This window comes from Sardina pilchardus, chromosome 12 (assembly GCF_963854185.1).
Source record: "Sardina pilchardus chromosome 12, fSarPil1.1, whole genome shotgun sequence".
Taxonomy (NCBI): domain Eukaryota; kingdom Metazoa; phylum Chordata; class Actinopteri; order Clupeiformes; family Clupeidae; genus Sardina; species Sardina pilchardus.
Genome location: NC_085005.1, coordinates 24,277,849 through 24,299,550, shown reverse-complemented (window position 1 = coordinate 24,299,550; position 21,702 = coordinate 24,277,849). Strand labels below are relative to the sequence as shown.

General features: G+C 42.8%; 3 protein-coding genes across 5 annotated transcripts; 1 reads left to right on the top strand and 2 right to left on the bottom strand.

Moving 5' to 3' along the window:
* Window positions 1–31: 31 nt before the first annotated feature.
* Window positions 32–1,409, bottom strand: churc1 (churchill domain containing 1). Its single transcript, XM_062551198.1, has 4 exons — window positions 1,250–1,409; window positions 944–1,079; window positions 783–853; window positions 32–678 (listed from the first exon to the last, which is right to left on the bottom strand). The coding sequence occupies exons 1-4, from the start codon at window positions 1,286–1,288 to the stop codon at window positions 586–588; spliced, it is 339 nt and encodes a 112-aa protein (XP_062407182.1). The 5' UTR covers window positions 1,289–1,409; the 3' UTR covers window positions 32–585.
* Window positions 1,410–1,579: 170 nt separating this feature from the next.
* On the top strand, window positions 1,580–7,876 carry znf106b (zinc finger protein 106b). 3 transcript variants are annotated; one of them, XM_062550202.1, is made up of 10 exons: window positions 1,580–1,772; window positions 2,039–2,118; window positions 2,326–2,387; window positions 2,882–3,091; window positions 3,291–4,535; window positions 5,374–5,653; window positions 6,074–6,143; window positions 6,270–6,418; window positions 6,689–6,749; window positions 6,943–7,876. In XM_062550202.1, exons 2-10 carry the CDS (start codon window positions 2,050–2,052, stop codon window positions 7,182–7,184), a joined length of 2,388 nt encoding a protein of 795 aa, XP_062406186.1. In that variant the 5' UTR covers window positions 1,580–1,772; window positions 2,039–2,049; the 3' UTR covers window positions 7,185–7,876. The 3 variants fall into 3 exon arrangements, with proteins under 3 accessions (XP_062406186.1, XP_062406185.1, XP_062406187.1); XM_062550201.1 differs by having other exon boundaries at window positions 1,933–2,118; XM_062550203.1 differs by lacking the exon at window positions 1,580–1,772 and adding an exon at window positions 2,647–2,701 and having other exon boundaries at window positions 2,040–2,118.
* Window positions 7,877–7,951: 75 nt separating this feature from the next.
* Window positions 7,952–20,168, bottom strand: LOC134097419 (calpain-3-like). Its single transcript, XM_062550295.1, has 20 exons — window positions 19,773–20,168; window positions 17,022–17,091; window positions 15,377–15,495; window positions 15,055–15,188; window positions 14,308–14,476; window positions 13,923–14,006; window positions 13,573–13,727; window positions 12,755–12,915; window positions 12,155–12,312; window positions 11,479–11,687; window positions 11,334–11,367; window positions 11,055–11,081; window positions 10,660–10,731; window positions 10,420–10,477; window positions 10,234–10,298; window positions 9,854–9,922; window positions 9,584–9,662; window positions 9,265–9,381; window positions 8,982–9,040; window positions 7,952–8,310 (listed from the first exon to the last, which is right to left on the bottom strand). The coding sequence occupies exons 1-20, from the start codon at window positions 20,037–20,039 to the stop codon at window positions 8,284–8,286; spliced, it is 2,133 nt and encodes a 710-aa protein (XP_062406279.1). The 5' UTR covers window positions 20,040–20,168; the 3' UTR covers window positions 7,952–8,283.
* Window positions 20,169–21,702: the final 1,534 nt, after the last annotated feature.

Here is a 21,702-nt window from a genome sequence, read left to right as displayed (position 1 = left end):
AACGGAACCATCAATGAGACCAACAACTGAGTTTACATGAAAACACCCTGAACCAAATGTCTTTATTTCTTTACAAAAGTTATTTTATAAAAGCATACATACATATCTTTATTGTGTAGCATTTTGTTAAATTGCTCAAAAATATGATTTAAAATAACTAAATAATCCAGGCAGAGAGTTTAATAGCTTTAATAATAAACACTTAAAGAACTTTTCTGCAGAAATTATATGAAAATGTAGGATTGCCTACAGCAGTGGACCACTTTGTGTGAGTCTGTAGTCCTACAAGTGTGTGGATTACTGGTTGCCTAATGACGGTGCATTGTACCTGTCCAAGGGAAGGACCGGATTTCTATGAAGTTGTAATACTTTTCTGCACTCATTCCATAGATTGGAGTGAAACTAAACGGGTGCAGAGGTACAAGCATGACTGCCTGGGAATGGTCAGAGTTTTGGGCAGAAATACTTATGAAGTCAATATGACGACAGCTGAGCTGATGATACCAAGCGTTACAGGAGGCGTCCTTGCGAATTTTCCAAAACTATGATAACTCGGTGCTAGACAAGGAAGTCACAAGAGGGCTCCTAGAAGAGGGGGGCCGTCTGCCTAGGGTCGTCTGGAAGAACACTGATGGAGTCCTCAGCTTTGCCACAGAGCATACACAACATCGTGTATTCCTAGAAAGAGGTATATTTTTAATTAGTGAAATGAAAACGTCACCAAAAAAATCGCATCACTGTCATATTTTCCCTAATATTCAAAGACAAATAATTAGGCCTACCTGATAGTCATCCACTACAGAGAAGGTGTATTCATGCCGTGCTATGACGTGGTCGCAATTTTTACACATATCTGCAAAACAAAACCAAAAAAACACATAACTCGAACCAGTGTGTACAAAGCTTTAGAATAATAACATTAACCATAATTTCCTGTACTCACGCAGATATGTGACAATCTCCTCACCGTCCTCATCAACCGTGGTCTTATTGCTTATCAAAACGAAGTCCCTCTGATGGCAATTAGCGCAGCCAACATAATTCATGAGGTAAGATCCATTCTCCAGACAAGTATTTCCCTGCGAGAATTGGTAGAAAGCAAGCAATGAATAACTATTCAAAACACTTCGTTCAATATGCTTAAAAGATGTTTACGCTCGTAGCGTGAGCTAGCAAATTAATGTTAGCTATGTTGAAGGCAGGGCTTAATTTAAGTCACTCTGCAACAGTGATAGACATTACTACTTACCCTGTCAGGATATTCTTTCTGTACACAACCCGTACACATTATCTCAGCTAGATCAATAGACAGTTAACCTTATATGACTTGTTTGAGTGTTTGCAAAGCCGCTACTACACTACACATCATGCGAATCCTCACTTCCGCAAGGTAGCAGAACCAACCACCAAACATTTAAATGAAGGGTGTGAGCAAACCGTAGATCTATATACAATCTGTTAAGGTGCTGGATAGGACTGAGTGTGGTATAGTTGGTATACAGATAGGATGTGGCGCAAGTAAAGGCGCCTTTTAAATGCTATTGGCTCCTTGAGTGTGTGGGGTTGGTCATCAAGCACGTGTGTGATTTCTCGCGTTGCAGCAAAACATGGCGTCCATGGACGCGAGTTTTGGCTCTGAAACACTGCATCTGAAAATAATGATATTCCCTTGGTTGTTATTTATATAATACGAATAATTGAGCGTTATCTTTATTTTCAAGAGGTTCGTTATTTACAGTCAGTCGTACGCTGTCTGTTGCAGTGCAGTCAAAGTAAGTAACATTTGCAGATGCTAATATTGTTAGCTGCCTGACTGACTTAAAGACCTCCTAAAATGCATCTTGCTATTTGCAATCGCAGAGAACTGTATCTGTAGTTGGAGAGAATTGCACTATAGTTTTTCTTCTTCCTTTTTTTTATTTTTTAAAAAAGGATATATCCAGATATGTGTTGTCATGCTAATGCAATGGTCTCCGAGCCAGGAAGATGTCACTGAGCATCTTATCATCGGTGAAATATTTTATTAATGCATAACTAGCTTGTATCAAGATGACGAAGGCTCCGAAAAAGAAAGGCTTGTCGAAATGTTATGTTTGCACTCACAGCTACAAAGCAGAGGTAAGAACTACTTTTAACTTAACAACATACCTACACACAGTAAAGGCCTATATCTTATAGGCTATAAATACAATACTGTGACTATCTATCCTAGGTTTAGACTTACAGGAATGTATATACATTCTCCGTCTTCTGTCACATCATGCATGTAATATCGAATATTGACTATCATGTCATGTATTAACGCCTCTCTTCTGACACCCACAGGAGATAGATGAACACATGAATGGTATTACCCATCACCATGTTTTGGAACAATTATATAACAAGTAAGGACCAAGTCGAGCCAAGAAAATCTTTATGATTTCTGTGATGGGAAATGTGTGTCACTCTGTTTTGAATAGAGGTGTAAAAGTCTAGATACAGAAAGTTTGGTTTGATTCAGCTGATTTAAGTCAGACTTTTGCATCTATGACTAGTGCGTTCAAATTCCTTGAATAGAGGAATATGTGGCGAGCATACAGATTTGTCTGTAAACATTTTATCTCAAGGGTAACTCTCTGTCCAACTTTCAACATGTTTGCGGAGAACTACCTCCTGAAGCTGTTTGCGAGTGTTCGCAAATCTTCGTTGAAAACTCAAGGCAAGCAGAAAACTGTGCCTACGTTTGTGAATTTGAACGCACCTCACTGGTTTTGAACCTGCACAACATATCACCTCTGCAGAAAGAGCTTTGAGAAACCGTTCATATTTGTTGTCGTCCACAGTTCTGCCTCTGTTTAAGTATATTTGTTTGAATCAATTTTCATTTGTATTAATCCAGGAGCCGCCCCCACCATTGCCTTGTATGTGGATGTGTGTGGAAGGGCCTGACGCTCTACCGGCAGCATGTTGCAACTCCAGAACACAAACAGAAAATCGCTGAGCTGGTAAAACAACGACGCAGTGGTGCAAATGTGCCACACAAGTACACAATCGCTCCAGACCTGATTAACCTATGCAAGGAACGTGACCGGCTGAACAGTGAGAACAAGTGAGGCCAAGTGAAAGAAGTTACACTTTCCTGTCAAGGGCTTGTTATATAAGTTTGTTACAAAGGCTAGATGGTTGCTTTTATGTGTGATTTAACTCATGAAGCATCATTGTTGTCACAAAGGCTAGATGGTCGCTTTTTATCTTTGACTGAACTCATGAATCATCGTCATTGTTGTGCTATTACAATTTTTCAACAGGGCCAAGAGAAAACTAGAAAAGGTTAAGGCTCGGAAAGCCAAGCACCAGGGAAAGGCCTGTAACAGTAAAGGCACGCAGTCCAACACTACACATCAGAATCCACATCCACATCACCAACAGAACAAGGAGAACAACAACAACAGCTCGAGGTGGAGCCTAGGCGGCGAACCTCGTGGGCATTCTCGGTCACCTGATTCCCCCTCGAGCTCCTCAAACAGGGAGTGGGACGGGCCCGCTCTGCATCAGGAGGTCTCCAGCTCACAGGCAGATGGAGGCGGGAGCAGCAGGACCGGTTCCGTGCGCTCAGAACCAGCAGAACCAGAGCCACACAGCAGCCACGCCACAGGATCCAAAGAGCAAGGGGGTTCGGCCCAAAGCAGCGGGAGTGGCAACCGGCCGTCTGCAAGCCAGTTCTTCTCAGAGATCGACTTTGGTCTGGATTTCACCAGCGATCTGCTTCCCCCGGTGGGGGCCCTGATCTTTGCACATCCGCCAGCGGTTAAAGCAGGGCCGTCCAAGGGCAAGGGCAAGGTCAGCAGCCGTACCGGTGCACATTCCACGGAAACCGCTGGCGGCAAGCAAAATGCCTCACATAAGTCAAGAAAGAGGCCGCTGGATCAGAGCGAAGGACCGCCTGGCTCCTCGACCGAGCACAATCACCAAGAGGACCTTCCTCGGTCGCCGGGATTGGTCAAAGCTCACGTGCAGCACATCTCCACCATTCTGCGGCGAATCAGGAAGTCCTTGGATGAGGAGGGTCTGGCCAGCCTGCCACTCCCCAGCACCTCAACCACAGATGACGATGAGAACAACAGGGTGCTAAAGAAGCTAAAGACCGCCCATGATCGAGATGGACATGATGCTGAGGAAAGGACTGGTGTTGTGGAGGACGAAGAAACCACAAACCCCGACTCCAGACAGTCCCCTAAAAGCAGCAGCAGCAGCGGTGCAGCTGACCTGCCTTCTTCCTCCCAGAGCCGACTGGGTCTCCCCGAGCTGCTCAAACGCGACCTGAACCGCCTCGGCGCTCACCACGAGCCCAACCTGACGGCGGCGCGGCGCGTGAGGACGGTCAGCAGCTCGCAGGCGGGCGAGGCGGAGAAGGACGCGGCGGCAGGGCCAGGCCTAAGGCCCACGCTGCAGAAGCTCATCAACTCCACGGTGGCCAAGAGGAAGGTGAACTGGAAGGAGCTCTACCAGGAGTACCACAGGAAGAGGAGGCTGAGGGAGAAAGGCATGCCCAGGTGAGAGAGAGCACCTTCGTCACGCAGGTGGACATCTCTGGACAGCTTCAGAAAAGTAAAAGTCCGACTGTAAATGTGTGTTCTAACCATTCCCTACACAAACTGATGCTAGGGTTAACTGGGGATCACATTGGAAAATAATAAAGCGTAACGGGCGTAAAGCATAATGCAATGCTCAGACCATAGAACTTCAAAAGAAGTTCTAGCTCGTTCTTAAGTTACACATACATTGCATTACGCTTTCAGAGTTGAACTATGTTCAATCCTCAAATTGTTTGACACTAGCGTAATGCTGCCACTACAACCGTTCTGCTGTCGAACCATAGCGTACAATAGGAAATTGCCCATTTGCCACTAGTCACTGTGAACCCTAGGGTTCTCTTCAACCAAGTAGATCAGGTAGATAGTGAACTTGTTTTACGTCTACATAGATGGAACTAATATTAGATTGGATTGTACGTCATTAATCCCCAAGGGGGAAATTCATTTGTGGTGATGTGGTAATACTAGCAGTTTTGTTTTTGAAGCTAAAGTGTTCCACTTCTGTGAGCCAGTCTTACAGTAGTAGCACAAGGATGCTTTTGGCAACTTTTTACCACAGTGTGTAATTGCTTAAATTACTTTTGCAATCATCGAGTGTCTGCTTCAATTGGGACTTGTGTGAACCTTTGCTTTTTAAGAAGATCTTTGTTAAATTAAGAAGTTTATCATATCATGTAATGTCATCATGGTAGAAGAAGACAACTTAGATAAGTATCTTCCACACAGAGCTTGCTTTAGCATTGTATCCAAAACGAAGAGCAGCATTTATAGAAGCGGCTTGAATGTTCCTCCACAGGTTTGGCATCGAGCTGGTGAGTCCAGTAGTTCCGCTCCCAGACGACCTTCACCTGGAGGAGGTCCAGGACCTGCCCTTGGGAGAGGACTTCCAGTGGGACTCCATAGACTTTGATGCCAGCGGCTCGCCAGCGTTCTGTGAGGATCCAGTGCCCGAGGAACCCTGTCCAGAAGACCACGAGCCCTCAGCTGGGCAGGTGGACGGGGACCCTGGGCTGCACAGACCTGCAGGTGTCTTTGTGAAGATAGAGAAAGATGATTGGGGTCACAGGGATATGCAGGTACATTGCTTCACTGCCGTATCATTTCCAGCTCGATTCCTGCTCGATAACCTAATCAAAGATCCCTCATTACTGACAAGATAGAGCAACATAATGCATCTCTATGGAAGCAAAATTCGAACAGTTCCTGTCTGCTTAAAGAGGCGTGTCGCAAAGTCGTCATAGTGGGATATCGATCGGCAAACAGTTCAGTTCGAATGTTTCTAGGTCTGCGTAAAGGGGGATTACGCCCCCCTCCCCTTTGCGAAAACAGAACGCGGAAATGTTCGAACGTTTGCACCTCTCGCCCTGCTTTAACCCTCTCTGACCTAATTAGTTGGCTTTGTTGGTGAATTGGGAAATAATGAAAATGGAAATGAATATGGAGTATAAACTGGATTTATTCAGTAGTGTGTGTAACATGCATTTTATTTTATTCAGGCGGCTGAATCAACATGCCATGACAAAGAGGACCAAATTGGACCAGAGGGAGTGAAACCCAGAAAAGAGAGTACGAGAAAACATTTTGTTGTCTTTGTGTGTGGTTCGGATTTGATTGCATTTTAGATATAATAATGCTTCAACTGTGACCTCTAATGAAATCGCTGACTTTTACAACTCCTCTGGCCAATCCCAGGGCAGGTTGATGAGCTGCTGGCAGTGTCATTGAGGGAGGAGGAGTTGAGTAGCTCGCTGCTAAATCTGGAGGACAATTTAAACCAGGCGCGTAGCGCCCTACAGGAGGCCTATGTGAAGGTGCAACAACTCCTGGTGGTCAGAGAGCAGGTGAGTTTGCTTTGCTGTTAGTGCAGCAACAAGGTGTGTGTGTGTGTGTGTGTGTGTGTGTGTGTGTGTGTGTGTGTGTGTGTGTGTGTGTGTGTGTGTGTGTGTGTGTGTGTGTGTGTGTGTGTGTGTGTGTGTGTGTGTGTGTGTGTGTGTGTGTGTGTGTGTGTGTGTGTGTGTGTGTGTGACATCCATATGATCCAATAGTAATGATGATAATGAAGAAATAGAAGAGAGTACAGATTTTGTTTAACCCTTATGCTCTTTTGCCAGACTGCGATTGACATTAATGCACTGAGGGCCAAACGCATCGAGATCCTGAGGGTCATGCGAGGCAAGGACCTCTTGTATTCTCCAACTTTGACATCTTATGCATGTACTGTATGCTTCGGGAGCTTGAGAATCCATTTAGTGGCACCGTTAGTTTGCCAGTCAACCATGAAGCTGACCGGTTGCCCGCTGTAGTGTACAGCTTCGTCACCGACCAGCCCTGTAATGTTTTCTTGTTTCCGCTTGCGGTCCCGCAGGTGGGAGCAGCTCAGACAATGGAGAGAAAGCGAAAACCAAGCCCAGCCCAGAGCAATCCCCCCCTGCTCTGAGTTCCTCGCAGGCCGATGCACTTACTGATCCTCCCCCCGACGTCCCTCACGAAGTTGCACAGTCTGCGGCGTCCACGGCGGGGCAGGATGAAGCTACACAGCCATCCGCACCCGTGAAGGAGGAGCCGGCCAGCCCCGTTTCATGTCAGGGCCTCGAAGTCTCCCTCTGATGCATGTTTGTCAGAGTGGGCGTTTTGTTCTTCGCTTCTCAGCCACATGTTTGTTTCCTGTTTGGCCTTTTTGCTTTTGTATAATGCTATCCAAGACTTGATAACTTGAAAAGGAGTAGAGCAGCATGACTCTCTTTTGGTCATTTCCCTTTTGAGTATAATTTCAATATTTTCATCCAGTGTTGTTCACTTGGATGAATGTACCCCTCCTTACCAACAGAGGGCGCCCTTGACCTCTCACTCACAGGAAAGGTGTACATAGCAGCTCCCTTCTGCTGGGAAGTGTGGTGTGGCATCACCAGACTGTAAGAACAATCGCATGGCAAGGCCCTTTTCACTGCACTGACATTAATCATACAATAAGCTATGGGGGAATCTGGGGTCAGGGAAAATAAGTTAGATGTACAAAATATTTTTCCGTCGTTGTTGGAAAGCGCAAATTTTATATTCTAAAAAAAAAGTATGCACTATGTTCTGAATTAAATGGGGTAGAACATGACCCTTGTTAAGTTCAAGAATTTTTTTTTGTACATAATTTAATGTGTATTGTGCCATACTTGGTGTTTTTTATGTTTTATCACCAGTGTATAATTCATCCATTGTTTATGACAGTTGGCTTTCTGAGAACAGGTTGCAATGCTTTGCCTTGATATACGTTTATTAAAAAAAGCCTTTTTCATTTGATGAAAATATTTGCAAATATTTTTGCCATGATTATAATGCATTCTCTGTTATGCTCTTTGATAAACTGAATGAAGGCAACTCAGTCAGTTAAAAATAAGTATTTATTGACTTGTTTAAAAAAAAAAAAAAATAATTAGTTGATAATAATAAGTCAATTGTACTTGTAAGATTGTAGTTTGTAAGGCCACTGGCCTGGTTTTCCAAACCAGCTTGAGACTCTCACATCCCACCGCTGCTTAGTTCACAAGGCAGGAGAGTCCACAAAGCAGCACAGCGATCAGTGGCAAGTTGTCACTCCAGTTTACTTAAGACCTGCTTTGGTCAGTCTTGAGGTTTCATGAAATAAGGTTTTCTGGGCCATTCCCAGAGAACCCAGGAGATGATCTGTCTTGTGCATCCCGACAGACTCAGACATCTATGCATACATGGTCAGCTGCAGCCACTACAGAGAGAACACAGTGAGTGAGAAGAAGGGTGCATGTAGATAGATAGATAGATAGATACTTTATTGATCCCCAAGGGGAAATTCAAGATGCATGTACACAAAGGCATAAACTGGCATTGTCACTCAGACCAGGGAGGTACAGTGTTCCAGAAAGCTGGTTTACTGACTTAACTGGGTATGTTAACCCAGAGTAGGCAGTAAACCTGGGTTTTCAGTTCCAAAATTGTCCGGCTATGTAAGTCATGGTAACATTGTGCTCTGGCACCTTCAGAAAAATGTAACGGGTGGCATTGGGATGGCACACCAAAACAAAATAACTGCTGCTCATATCTGGATATATCTTAAGTCAGTCATTATATCACGGAAGGAAAAATATGCATTTGCATTCATGTCACCTTACAGTAAGCATGCTGGTAGAAATGTCTATTCAAAAGCACAGTTGATCTGTGCATGCCTTGACCAACTTTTCATTCTTTGGCATTTGGAAATACGGAAAGCGAGTTTGTTATTTTGGGCTGCTATTACATTAGAATTTCAGCCCAAAGTTGGATATCTTGTAGAAATTACTCGAGAACTAACAGGTTCAGACAACCTAGAGTTTAGAGTTTATTCCCGTGTTTGTTAAACCTCCTTTCTGGAATACCCCCTGGTAGACACGACGATCTTACCTCTACAACGTTCAACTTTATTGTACCGTCTCCGTCTTTGTCAAAGGCTTGGAATGCTCCTGTTTAGAGATACCATATCAAAAAACAACAATTACTTTAACTTCATAACAACATGATAAATAATTACTTACATATGTACAAATCTACACATTGCATTTTGCAGTATACTTCATAAACCAAGAAGTACTCTGCTGCACTGACAACAAGTCAGACAGCACAGAAGAAGCAAGCTGGTATTTTTGTAGAACCCATAGTGTTCTAAGAGTACAGAAGGTCTCCTTACGGAACATCCCTTCGAGCCGAACCATGCAGCTGATGTAACTGTCAAAGTCCAGTTCCAGGTTCTTGTCTGCATAACGCATGGTTATGATGTTATGCAGCTGGTTATTGAGACGGAAGCCTATGTGGAGCAAAAGAGAAAAATAATATATCTTATAAATATAAATGTCTCAACATTTTCCAGAATGCATGAATGCCACATACTGTATAAATTGATTAATGATATATTATGCAGCCTAATTCGATTAAGGTTTTCAAGGAACTGCACATTCTTGCTTTTGTTAAATAATAATAATGATGATGATAAATAATCACTGCCTGACCTGCATCTTGCACAGCGTTCCTCATCTCAAAACTTCTGATGGTGTCAGATTGATCTACATCGTAGCGTGTGAAGATCATCTGCAAAGCAAGCACTGCATGATTTCTTTATCTGCTTGCAGATCAAGTTCAAGACAATCCTAATCTTCCTATATTCGAGTTTCAAGACTGAAACAGATGGGTGCTGTTTAGACAGGGGATGATTGGGGGGATGACTCATAAATGACTGGGTATACTGTATACATATGGTCACATAAGAACATTATCAGTACCCGCCACTGATTGATCTTTTTCCACAGATGTTTGAATTCTTGCAGGTTGATTTTGCCACTGCCATCTGTCTGAGATGATAGTCAAGGAAAAAACACTATCTAAACATGATACTCTTGCATTAGGCATTTGCTGAGAATATGATGTTGATTTGAAGGTTACTGAAGACATCTTTGACAAACACAGATTCTGGAAGATATAACTACATTTCTGTTGTAAAGCTTATTCCATTTATACTGTACTAAACTCTATTACAGTTTATTAACTATTTTAAGTTTTATACAACTGAGCTTGTTGTTACAATGTAGTGAGCACATGAAGATAAGTAGTGAGCTTGTCAGCACAAAACAGGCTTTAACATTCTGTCATCTGTGAAGGATACATCCATCAGAGCGATCATGCTCCTGCAGCTTTCCAAACCGAAGATGGCTGCCTTCATGTCAATGTCTAAATGACAGTGGGCGCGGAATACAAGAAAATAATTTGACAAATCATAAAAATGGTACAGTGTAGTAATAGGTTAGTATTTCAAGACGTGAAGGCTCAGTGATGTGACAGAGGAACTCACACTTCGCTACAACCCCATTCAAAACAATTTTGAGGTCATTGGCACATATCTCCATGTCCTAAATGGAGAAATAGCAAAAAGAGAAAGAATTGATGAGATAGACAGAGAGAAAACAAATAGAGAGAAAGAGCATCATCTTATGTGAGCATCCATGAGTAATTGAACTTAAAACTGGACATTTTAATTACATTTAAATACATCTGATTGTTTTCCCTCATTATAACCTCATTATAAGCTCACCGTCCCGGCAATCTGCTGGAAGAGCTGCCTGAAATGCTTGTCCTCCTCAGTCTCCTCTGGAGGTTGGCCAAGCTACACAAAGATGAAGAGGTACTGTATAGCCTACTACAGGTATGTTTATGCACACATGACATGAATGAATGGATATGATAGGATAGACAGATTGATGTTTGATGATGATGTCATGATATAGACAAATGCAAATGGGCAATAATTAATGGGTTGGCATGAAGAAAAGAACAAAAATTGTGATTAAGAAATGACAAAAAGGTAGGATCTTTGACAAGCTTAACAACATTACATTTATATATATTTTTTTTTAATTATTCAATCTTGCTCTAAGCTTGAACATTTACTGTACATAATCATTGAAGTCAACAGCACTCTGATCATACCCTAAGCTTCCTTTTTGGCAGGGTTGCCTGTGGATATAAAAAAATAAAACACTTAGTTAAACACTTCATAATATCAATGTTTTCTTTTTCATAACATCACTAACAAATACACTGTGCATGGGAAAATATACCAGTGAACTGCTGAGCCAGTTCACGTTTTGAGCACAGCATGGAACTATTCATTCAGATGAAAATGAGGGGGTCAAGGTGTTCAATTCAAATGAGACTAGATTAAAAAAGCGAAGGTCCAATAAAGTCAGAAGGACAAAGTTCACTCACCGGCCGTTCAGCTTTAACTGGATCCTCGCTCGGTCTAACAGGAAAGCACAGGCCAGCTGTCAGTCATCACCATGGCAACACACAACTTCAGAGCTACTTGAATACACAGCCAAATCATAGCAATCAACCCCTCATGTCCTCTTACCCCGATGTGCTCTTCTTCTCTGTGAAGAGTCTAAGAATGAACTCACACTCCAGGTTAGGGTCAAAGGTCGAGGGCACAATGACATACTCGCCAGGCTTCAGCTGCACACGCTCAGTGACCTCCCTGAGGTTGACGTAAGACTTGCTTTTTGCCACTGAGCTGGTCGACTGGAAGAATGCTTTAGACAGTGGTGTGTTACTGCCATGTAGCTATGAGGAAAACACAGACAGTGAACAACATTAAAAAAAACTGACAGATGATGATTGTGACATTATTGTCCCTCATCTCTAGATACAGTATCATCTTGGTAGTTCAACACAAGCCATGTTTTCGCAATGAAATGTCTTGTCAATTCAAAATCTTAAGTCAATCTTCAACTGAGTGACTTTGTTCTGTGCCAACTTCCCATGACACACAAGCTACTTGGGAACGCAGCAACCAAAGGCAAAGTTCTCCTCCCTCAATGGGCCTACCTTCTTTGGCACCTGAAATAATGAAAGCAGGCATTGTCAGTGTCTTTGTCCTTTTTGGGAAAATATCCAATATTAACGTGAACAATCACTAATTTCCAAAGATCATACTTATTCAAGAAGGATATATTGTATTACATTATATTGTACCATATTATATTATTGCGTTTTATAGCATATTATGTCCAGAAGGAGATCTGAAGCACCTCATAGACAAAGAAGCCAATGGCATGGACAACAGGTCCCATGAGGTGCTCCTTGCGTCTCTCCTTCTGCATGAGAGCGATGACCATCGTACATCCTTTCCCCCCATCGTCCTCCTCCATTAGCCGAATGCGGTACTGAGGGTTTGTCCAGAAAGTGTCTGTGGGAAGAGGTAGAAGAAGAAATGGCTATATTCACCGGTAGCCTGGTCCTACCTATAGCCTGACATGGTCATATGTAAGCTTCTGCTCAATTTTCATTTCCCTTCACCAGGGTAGGGTAACCAGGCTAGGTCCTACCATACTCTCACACATTCTGCACGAGAGTATGTTAAGACCAGGCTAATTCACCGGTTCCAAAAGCCTGAAATGATAGCACTTCCAGGTTCAGAGCCCCTGTGTTAATGTGTTGTGAATGATCTCAACTTCAACTTTCCATCTTTATTGTCCCATAAGGGCAATTGATTGTGCAACAAGACATACACTTATAGACAACACAGGTAACAGACAGGACAGACCATAAAGTGCAGTGTGCACACAGACATACAAAGCTGTACCTGATAAAAGCAAATAACATCAAAATAAATCATCTCTGGACCTCACCTGGGAAGTTTCTGCAGCCTCCAGCGGAGCAGCCCTTCACCCAGCGCCCCTCGTTGACGGCCACTGTCCAGTTTGCCATGCGGTCGTTCTTCAGCGTGTCAGGGGTCAGGTTGCAGATCTCCACCCGGGTGAAGTTCTTGTAGAAGTTCTCATAAGACATCCTGGGAGCACATTACATACAGTAAGAAGGCAAAAAAACTCCAGGTCGGATCTACGATTTTATGAAATTCAGTTGATTCACTGAGCGGAAAGTCAAAGTGTGAAAGTCAAACATATGTGTGAATGAACTTTCCTCACACTAGTCTCAATGTTTATGAGACTATGTTAAATGTCATGTTTATGCTTTATGCTTATAGTTCCCATCAGATGCTTTTGTCTAATTGATAGTATAGTATAAGTTTATGTACTCTTTTGATCCCATGAGGAATATTCGGTCTCTGCATTTATCCCAATCACACACAGCACACAGTGAAGTGAAACAAACACTAACCCGGAGCAGTGAGCTGCCTGCTCAACAGCGGCGCTCGGGGAGCAGTGAGGGGTTAAGAGCCTCGCTCAAGGGCACTTCAGCCGTGGATGTGGGCGAAGGAGAGCAGTGCTCAACCACACCCCTCGCCCACATTTTCCCTACTGGTCAGGGATCGAACTGCCAACCCTACGGCTAGTAGGGGCAGTAGGCCACGGCTGCCCCAAAGATTCTTTCCCTGACTCGAATCGAATCGACCCTGGGCCACAGCGGTGAGAGCGCCGAATCCTAACCAGTAGACCACCAGGGAGCCTTGATCACAAGAATCCCACCGCCATTCCTACTCCCTTACCAAAACTCGCCCAGCTCCTCAAATGGCCGGAGCTTTTGTTTCTCCTCCTCTGAAGTGGCGAGGGATGACCAGTCGTTAGACTTGCAGGTGGGGAGTGGGGACACCCCCCAAGGGTCTCTGAGCCGCATCAGACGAATCTGGACGTCCTTACTATCCTGCCATTTACAAGAATCGTAAGGTAGATTGTTTATCATAGAAAGGGTCATTAAGTTTGTTGATCTCAACTTGTACTACACCTTGAAATGGACATGAAATTTGAGTATATGACTTAAAGTGAAGAAGTATATGACAGACAGTTCCCATATTAGATCATCTACATAATCAGACAGATACAGTAGTCATCTTCTCACATGTTCAACACCAGTTATGGAGTAGGCATGTCCTTTCACCAGACCGTTGGGTGTTCTGACTGCACGATTCTGTGGGACCAAGTCCTGAGGGGGAGAAAAACAGTAATGGATTGTGAAAACTTCCTATTCAAATGAATCTTACTGGGCCACTGACTTTACTCCATCTGTTCCTGAATCAGGTGGCAAGCCTTGACTCTCTGACACGCCATCCTGTTGTGTGGGTTTATTTTCTCAGAAATATTTTTGATTTGATGTTGATTGATTTGATGATGAATTGATCAGATAAAATTAGAACCGATTACTTATCAATCTTAGATTAGAATATCACAAGCCCTGAGAGAGGGCCTTTGAACTCTGACCTTTTTTTTCTCTACGATAGACTCACCTCTATGCCACAGCACATGAGCGAGCCCCTCTCAAGGGCCTTCTTCATGATCTGGAACAGCTCCTGCTGTGTCTCCCTAACGTGGAAGTACTCGGTCACGCCTCCAGTAAAGTCCTCCATGGCCTCCAGAGTATTGCCTCCCCTCAGGGCCTCATAGGAGCCGTGCAGCCTGGGGACATAGGAGGGGGAGCACATGGTCTTTGGTATTATTTGCCCTCAATGGTGCCTTCCAGGCAGCGCTGCCTTCAAGGCACTTACTCCCCTCAGTTTAGGGGTAGGATGAGGGTTGAGGGGGTTAAGGTTAGTAATAGGGTAAAGGTAGTGCCTTTTAGGCTGTGGTGCCTGGAAGGTGCCGTTGGGGGCAAAAAACACCATTGAGCGGTAGCACATGCAGAGAACCGAATGTCAAGAGTTTAAAGGGGCAATCTGGTAATTTAAAAAAAGGGCTCGAAGATGCAAAACAATTTAAATAGCTTTTTTTGTTTAATTTGTGAAGTAACATTGGATGTCTTGAAAGGCATTCTATGAATAAAATGTACTCATATAATTAAAATGAATGGAAATGAAGCAACAGCAGAGTCAAATCTTTGCAAAGATCTTTTCATTTGCCTGCCTGCTCCTTCCTTGAAGAAAGTCTCTGATCTCTGACCTTTCCACAGATTTGAGAGGCCAATCATGTCATGAAAATGTGATGTGACATGTGATACAGTGCTGGTGATGATTGGTGCATTCACAAGACTCACTCACTTGGCATACGCCTTCTCCAGGAGAGCACTCCAGAATTCGTTCTTCTTCCCAGAACTCGTGAAGATCAGTTTATTGTTACTTGTTGGAATTCGATCGTCCACCACAACGTCCACCCATTCTCCATACCGCCAAAACTGTTGTTTCAGTCAGTGTGTTATAAATCTTAATGAGTAGTGAGTCACAGTTACAGAACAACATACAACTAACCCATGCGTCCAAACTCCAATATATCTGGCCAAAGCTAATTATTTGCAGATAGCTGATCAGGCTTTGTCCGCTGTGACAGATAAATGATCATTTCAGGTGGGCCCACTCACTGTACCTGGAAGTGGAAGATTCCAGCATAGTTCTCTGTGAAGCTCTGATCTGGTGGGATGACCCTGTACAGCAGTTTCTCATTCAGTGTCAGGCAGGCAATGGCTGCAAGAAGCCAGCAGTCACCTGCAGAAGGACACAGCATGTTGGCTAGCGAATGGACAGTGCTAGATCACACATATTCTGTTGAATGTATCGATGGAAAGAGATAGTTCCACATCCAGAGACAAGAAGACTCCTTATGTAATATTTCAGAAAAATATTACTTAATGATTGCTATTCAACTCACAACAAAACTTCAGAGGCCAGGAGATAGAAAAGGGCCCTATATCTTGCTATAACATGGTAGCCTGGTAAACCAGGCTCCTGATTACGCTTCTCTTTGTGGAAAGAGCCTGGCCTAGCGTCTTCTTCCTGGGTGGACACTGCTTGAAGTTTACAATCATGGGAGTTCCTTTAACCAGTCACTAACGACCTTTTTAGTGGCAAGCCATCTAGCATCATATCATTGATTTCAATGGGAAAGATGGCTAGCAGTCACAAGTTTCATCCAGTTATTAGTTCACAGGACATTCAATCTAACATAATGGTTATGAAGAAATATGTAACGCATGCCAAAATGATATACTGTACATTGCAACCAATACTGAAGCGAAATGAAATTGAGCGGAGGTACGTATAGATGGACGGCCAATAGCCAGGAGCCAGGCTAACAACATGGCCCTATAGCTGTGAAACCAATCTAGTGTGAACACACTTAGACCCCCTAAATAACCACGCTTTACAGATGGTGATGGCTAGTGGGTTCTAGGAATCACATGATAGGCACATATGACATTCTGCTGTCTTGCTGGAATGGATATCTTACCTGAGAGACTATAGCATACAGAGGGTCCATTTTGGTTCTGCTTTATGTACAGTAGGCTATGCATAGTTACAGCTGCAGCTGCTTTTTCAGAGCAAAGCAAACTATCTTTTGACTCTAAGGACTGTGTTAGTGTCCCTGCACAAAGGTGATCTAGTTTTAATGTTGTCATCAGTAGGCTAGCAGTGAAGAACATTGGCCATTGGTTCTAAGCATATAGACAGGAAAAGTCTACAAGAGAACACTGAGAGGGTTCTAAAGGGTTCTTCCTTACATCCCAAGATGAATTCCTTCCTGTTTCCATTGTGACCTTGAGCAAGGCACGTAACCCTGTGTTGCTCTGGGGAGACTGGCCTTTGTAATAATTGACATTATGTAAGTCGCTTTGGATACGTTTTTAAGTGCCATCCAAATGAATAAGTAAATAAAATAAACACCCATACAGCCTTGCACTTAGCAGGTGGCAAAGAGAGCCCTGGTGCACAGCTTGAAAGCACTGATTCAGTTTATGCCCTCGTCATCTGCACCTGTCAATCACGTCCAGTGTCCAACCCCAGACCCACGCAGCCTTCCCACTCTCCCTTCTGCCAGGGACCCAGCTGTCAGCCTCACTCAAACACTGGTCAGGTTGCCAGTTTCAGGTTAATCCTCCCCTTCGTTTCAATACTCCCACATCTACTTGAGCCTTTCAGTTTCAAGGGGTTGTCAAAATCAGGAGTGTAGGGGGAAATACGGAAGTCCTCGTTATGTTTGGATGACTGTTGCCAAAGCCAGGCCTGCATCTTACCAAGGTCTCCTTGGCAAATGTCTGTACGGTCAGCTCCGCCAATGATGAACTGGGGATTTTCGCAGATCTCCTGTTTCATGGGGGAAAAACACACAGCTGTAGGCACCATTTTGACAAATGTTGCCAAATAAATTCCTCATAACTCACACAAGACCCAAGGCTGTTGACCTGTGTTAAGACTAGAAGATCTCCATGCCACAGGGTCTGGTTTCAAGTCAGGATAAGCTTAATCGTATTATAACTTGTGTTGTGTGACAGTATGCTAATGGTCATCAAAACGCTGTCTTGAATGAGGTGATGCCTTGGCTTGACCAGGCTATCTCTACAGCCAAGCTTAATTTGTCACTACCCGTAAAACATAACTGAAATAGGTTTATGAAATGCCAACTTGAACTTCGCTCCTGACACTCGTGAGCATGACTCTTCATTGATCAAATTCTTGAACACAAGTTCAACACGGACAACCCTTTTGAGTAGGCTATAGTGACAGAAGGTAGGATTTGGATCACTTCAGGATAATTCCCTATAGGTATTCATAGGCACAGTATACATTATGCATACATTATACACACACAATATACATTTCATCATTCTGCAAATGCTTGAGTGATATGCAAGGCACAGTTTAAGTTACAGGTAAATTATCCCTATTCATTCCTGACGAAGGTAGCAAATGTCTGAGGCATTCTAATCCCACACTATAAAACCTGAGATGCAGAAGCCTATCATATGTGTTGGGCTGCATGTGATTTAGACGTGTGCAGTCATGCAGGCCCTGTATCTCTGTAAATGATAGTCATTACATAAAACCAGAAACAATTGCCTTTAAGGGTGATCAAGGCACTATTTGTTGTTCTGTATTGTTTTGTATGATTTGATACCATCAACTTGTACCTGTAGGTTGTGGTTGTGAGAATATTGTTATTGAATATTTCATAATTATTAAGTTATTAACATTGGTTGTAATAAGGTCATAGCAATGGTGAATGCAGCCATGGGCTCAACCTCCAAGTATAAATATTGACTCTCTGTAATGTCAAGTTGCTACTGTTAATTAATGCCAGAGTAATTTAATAAACAAACAGTATCACAGACTGTGAATACTGTGCTGTAATTATTAGAGTCCTGAAACATTCCACAGATGTTGGGTGGATCTCAAACATCTCTTTGCATACTGCCTATCCCATCTGTCCTCAGCCCTCTAGCTCATCTCCCGGAAATTGCTCAAAGCTCAACGTCATTGAGGATGCCTTATTTGTCTAATTGCAACTAGAGGAGATGAGAACGAGGAGAGAGCGTCCTATGCAAAAATGTTTTCAGTCAGAATTGACCTGTCGCTAAGCCCCGCCTCCCATTGTTACCGTGAGAAAGTCAGACAAACAAACCAGACTTGATTAGAAATACATTATGGAAAACGGCAGCTGAACAAGTTTGTAGCTATTTATTAGCGACAATTAAGGAGTAGATAGACCAAGAAAAACTCTTTATATGCTGGAGTTGTCATGAATCAAACATCTTCTCATTATCAGGGTCAATAAGTGGGAATACCCCATGTTCATATTATTAGGCTTTGGTAAGTTCATTCTCTGCAATGGTGTGTCATAATGGCCTTACAGTAGGTGGTGCTTTACTGCATCATCATGACATCTCTTAAAAGTGACGCATGAGTGAGCAGGGCATCTCATTTCTCATATCTGTCTCTCCTTGATTCCTCCACCTGTCTTACATTCCCTCCTCGTTTCCTTCACAAATTAGAAGGAGGGGTTAGGACAGGAGAGGAATGGAGGATGGACAAATAGAGAAATGAGATGCACCCTATTTGTGGCTGGCTTGTGTTAGCCGTTGCTACATAGGGCTAGTTTGTAGTTTTGTAAGTGCTTTGATGCTGTCTGTCACTTAGGAGACTCTTGTTCATTATAGAATTCAAGTTACTGTTATTACTGAAAAACCCGACCTGATCCAAAAATGTTGAAATTCTACAGATCAGAACTAATACTATATAGCCTACTACCTCTAGATACTTACAATGTGCATTGTGCACTGTACACAAAACCTCTGTAATGCATATTAATGAAGCAAAATGTATAAGGCATTGGTGTAGGCCATATACAGTAGCTGAGAGAAGATGATATTGATGCCAGTTTGTTAGGAAAGCCCAACATTGTCGCTTGGGGAGTCCCCCTCCTTACTCAGCCTGTGTGGTCTGCTGATCCATTGACACACAAATATTTATGTCATTGGTGGGTAATGATGTGTTGTTGGTATCTCATCCCAGCACAAATGAACAGTAATGCCTCTCACACATATTTCTTTAAGTACTGGCTTAACAAGGCATGCTGCCATAGCAATACATCTGGCAGCAGAGTGACACTATTATGCAATTTACTCTGACACACATAGCCTACACAGGGCCTGCTTTCACTCAGTCACTGTGCCATAAAACTGGATTCAATGGAGTTTGAGTTTTGAGATTGTGGCACATCTAAAGTAGGCCCACAGACATGCTTTCATCAGGCTTCCTTTGCGCAAGAAGCTCTTGTGCTTTTAGTGTCGAGATGCAGTGTGTCGGGTCTTCCAAACATCTTGTTAACCGCAAATTTTTAGAACAATATTGACTTGTGGTCTCTATTTACAATTGCTTCAAGATTCTAGTGATTGCCTGATTATCTGCGGCTAAATTCAAAGATATATCTATCCCGATAAACAGGTTACTTATATAGCATCCCCCTTGGGGAAGCCAGGATGACCTACCCGTGGTCGCTTCCATTTAATATCAAGGGGAGCCCTGCGAGTCTTGAAGAGAGAGCTGTTGTTGGCAGGGAACAGCGGGTCTTCAAACAGCACCTTCTTGCGTACGTACTTGTCCCTGAGCTCCTGGAAGGTCTTGAGGCGCTGGGCATCCCTCACGGCCTCGTTACGGCTCAGGATGGGGGCGTAGGTGTTTCCAGGTGAAGCCCCGGCCAATGGGCCAGCTTCAAATGTAGGTAAAGTTTTTACCTCTGCTTTCTCCTCACTCATGTTGATAATTCACTGGTAACACGCACAATAAATAAAATAAATTAAAAAAAAATACGAGTCCAAATACTCCTATACTCCTTAAAGGGTCTTTGCATAGACTGAGATTAAGAACAGAGGGAGCAAAAAGGATCACAGTTTCTCTCTCTCTCTCTCTCCTTCCCCCTGCAGCTTTCAGTCCATTTATATGTGGCACACATAACACACTCAGACAAACCTTTACTTCGGCTTCTCAGCTAACAGCTCTATATTTAGGGTTATGGTGGTGGTGGTGATGGTGGTGGTGTCGGAATAGAAGGAGATAGGGTGGTGGGGAAAACAACACCCACATTTCCTGTCAGACCATTGCTCTAGTCGTCTCTGGCGGACCGGCTGAAAGAATACACTATGTCTTGACAGTAAGTGATCTAAACAGCTTTTGCTGAGAAGACATGACACACTTGAGCAGGAAAGTTATTGCATGTAGTTGACCAGTACCAAACAGGCTTCTTTAGACTGTGCATAACATTAGGCAAAATTACACTTTTTTTGTTTTTCCATTAAACTCATATATTGGACAAACAGTCATGCTGTAAACACATCAGTGGAAATGTCTCACATACGAGTCTTCTCATGTCACATGTTGTTCTCATGTCCAAATTCCAGAATGGGAACATAGGCTACTGATACATGCTGTGTGCAGTTTATGGACACTACATATTAAGCCTAATATAATATTTCCTTACAACATTACATCTGCTCTGTCAGACCAGTCCTAATATATCCAAAGACCTTATAGAAATGTGTAACCAAATGGTTGAAGGACAAGCGGAGGGGAAATGCCTTGAAACGGCAGCGGTAGCCTTATGATGGTCACATATTATTCCCTCAAGTCCCCTGCCTTTATGCTTATGCGGCTCACAGCATTCACTTGCTTACTTTGTGTCAATAGTTTGACAATTACGTCTGTTTTTGCAGGTCTTGCACTCTAAAAAAAGAAAATGTGTCAAAAGCCACTGAATCCCCACAAAAATAGATGGACTGCAAGCTGGATTAGAAGAGAGGTGACAGCGCTAGTTTTTTCATTTAATGTTCAAGATGTAAACAACTGAAACAGAAGACAATGCTTACTTACTGGCTACTTTCCAGTGGAAATGAAAATATTGACCTTATATCACATTACCATGAATAAGAAGCTAAATTGTAACATCAGCAACATCAACAAAGCTGAAACAAGTCAGTAAAATTGTCAAATGCTCCAGAGTATAAGTTCAGACACATCAACATCTACACAGGAATTACATTTTCTCAAGATTCGCACACTGATGGAGCAAAGTTATCAGATATGTCACTGGCTACCCTTTCCTGACTAATCTATGACAGAATCGAAATAATGGATTTCCTTCATATTTTGATTAATCTGAGAGATGAAGAGAGATGTTTTCCCTGAGTTATGCAGACCTTAGGATTCACAACAAGTCAACAAGTTGAAAAGATCATTTAACATCAGACAACAACACTTCCAGCTTTAAGTTTCATTTAAAGTCATATAAAATGTATGATTCTGACAAAATAATTGCAAACAATTTTGTCAATGTTTGAAAATGTGTAATTTTTCAACTTTATGATGAAATAAATTGGCAAAAGACTCTACATGAATTCTAGCACATTTGTCTCGTATCCTCTA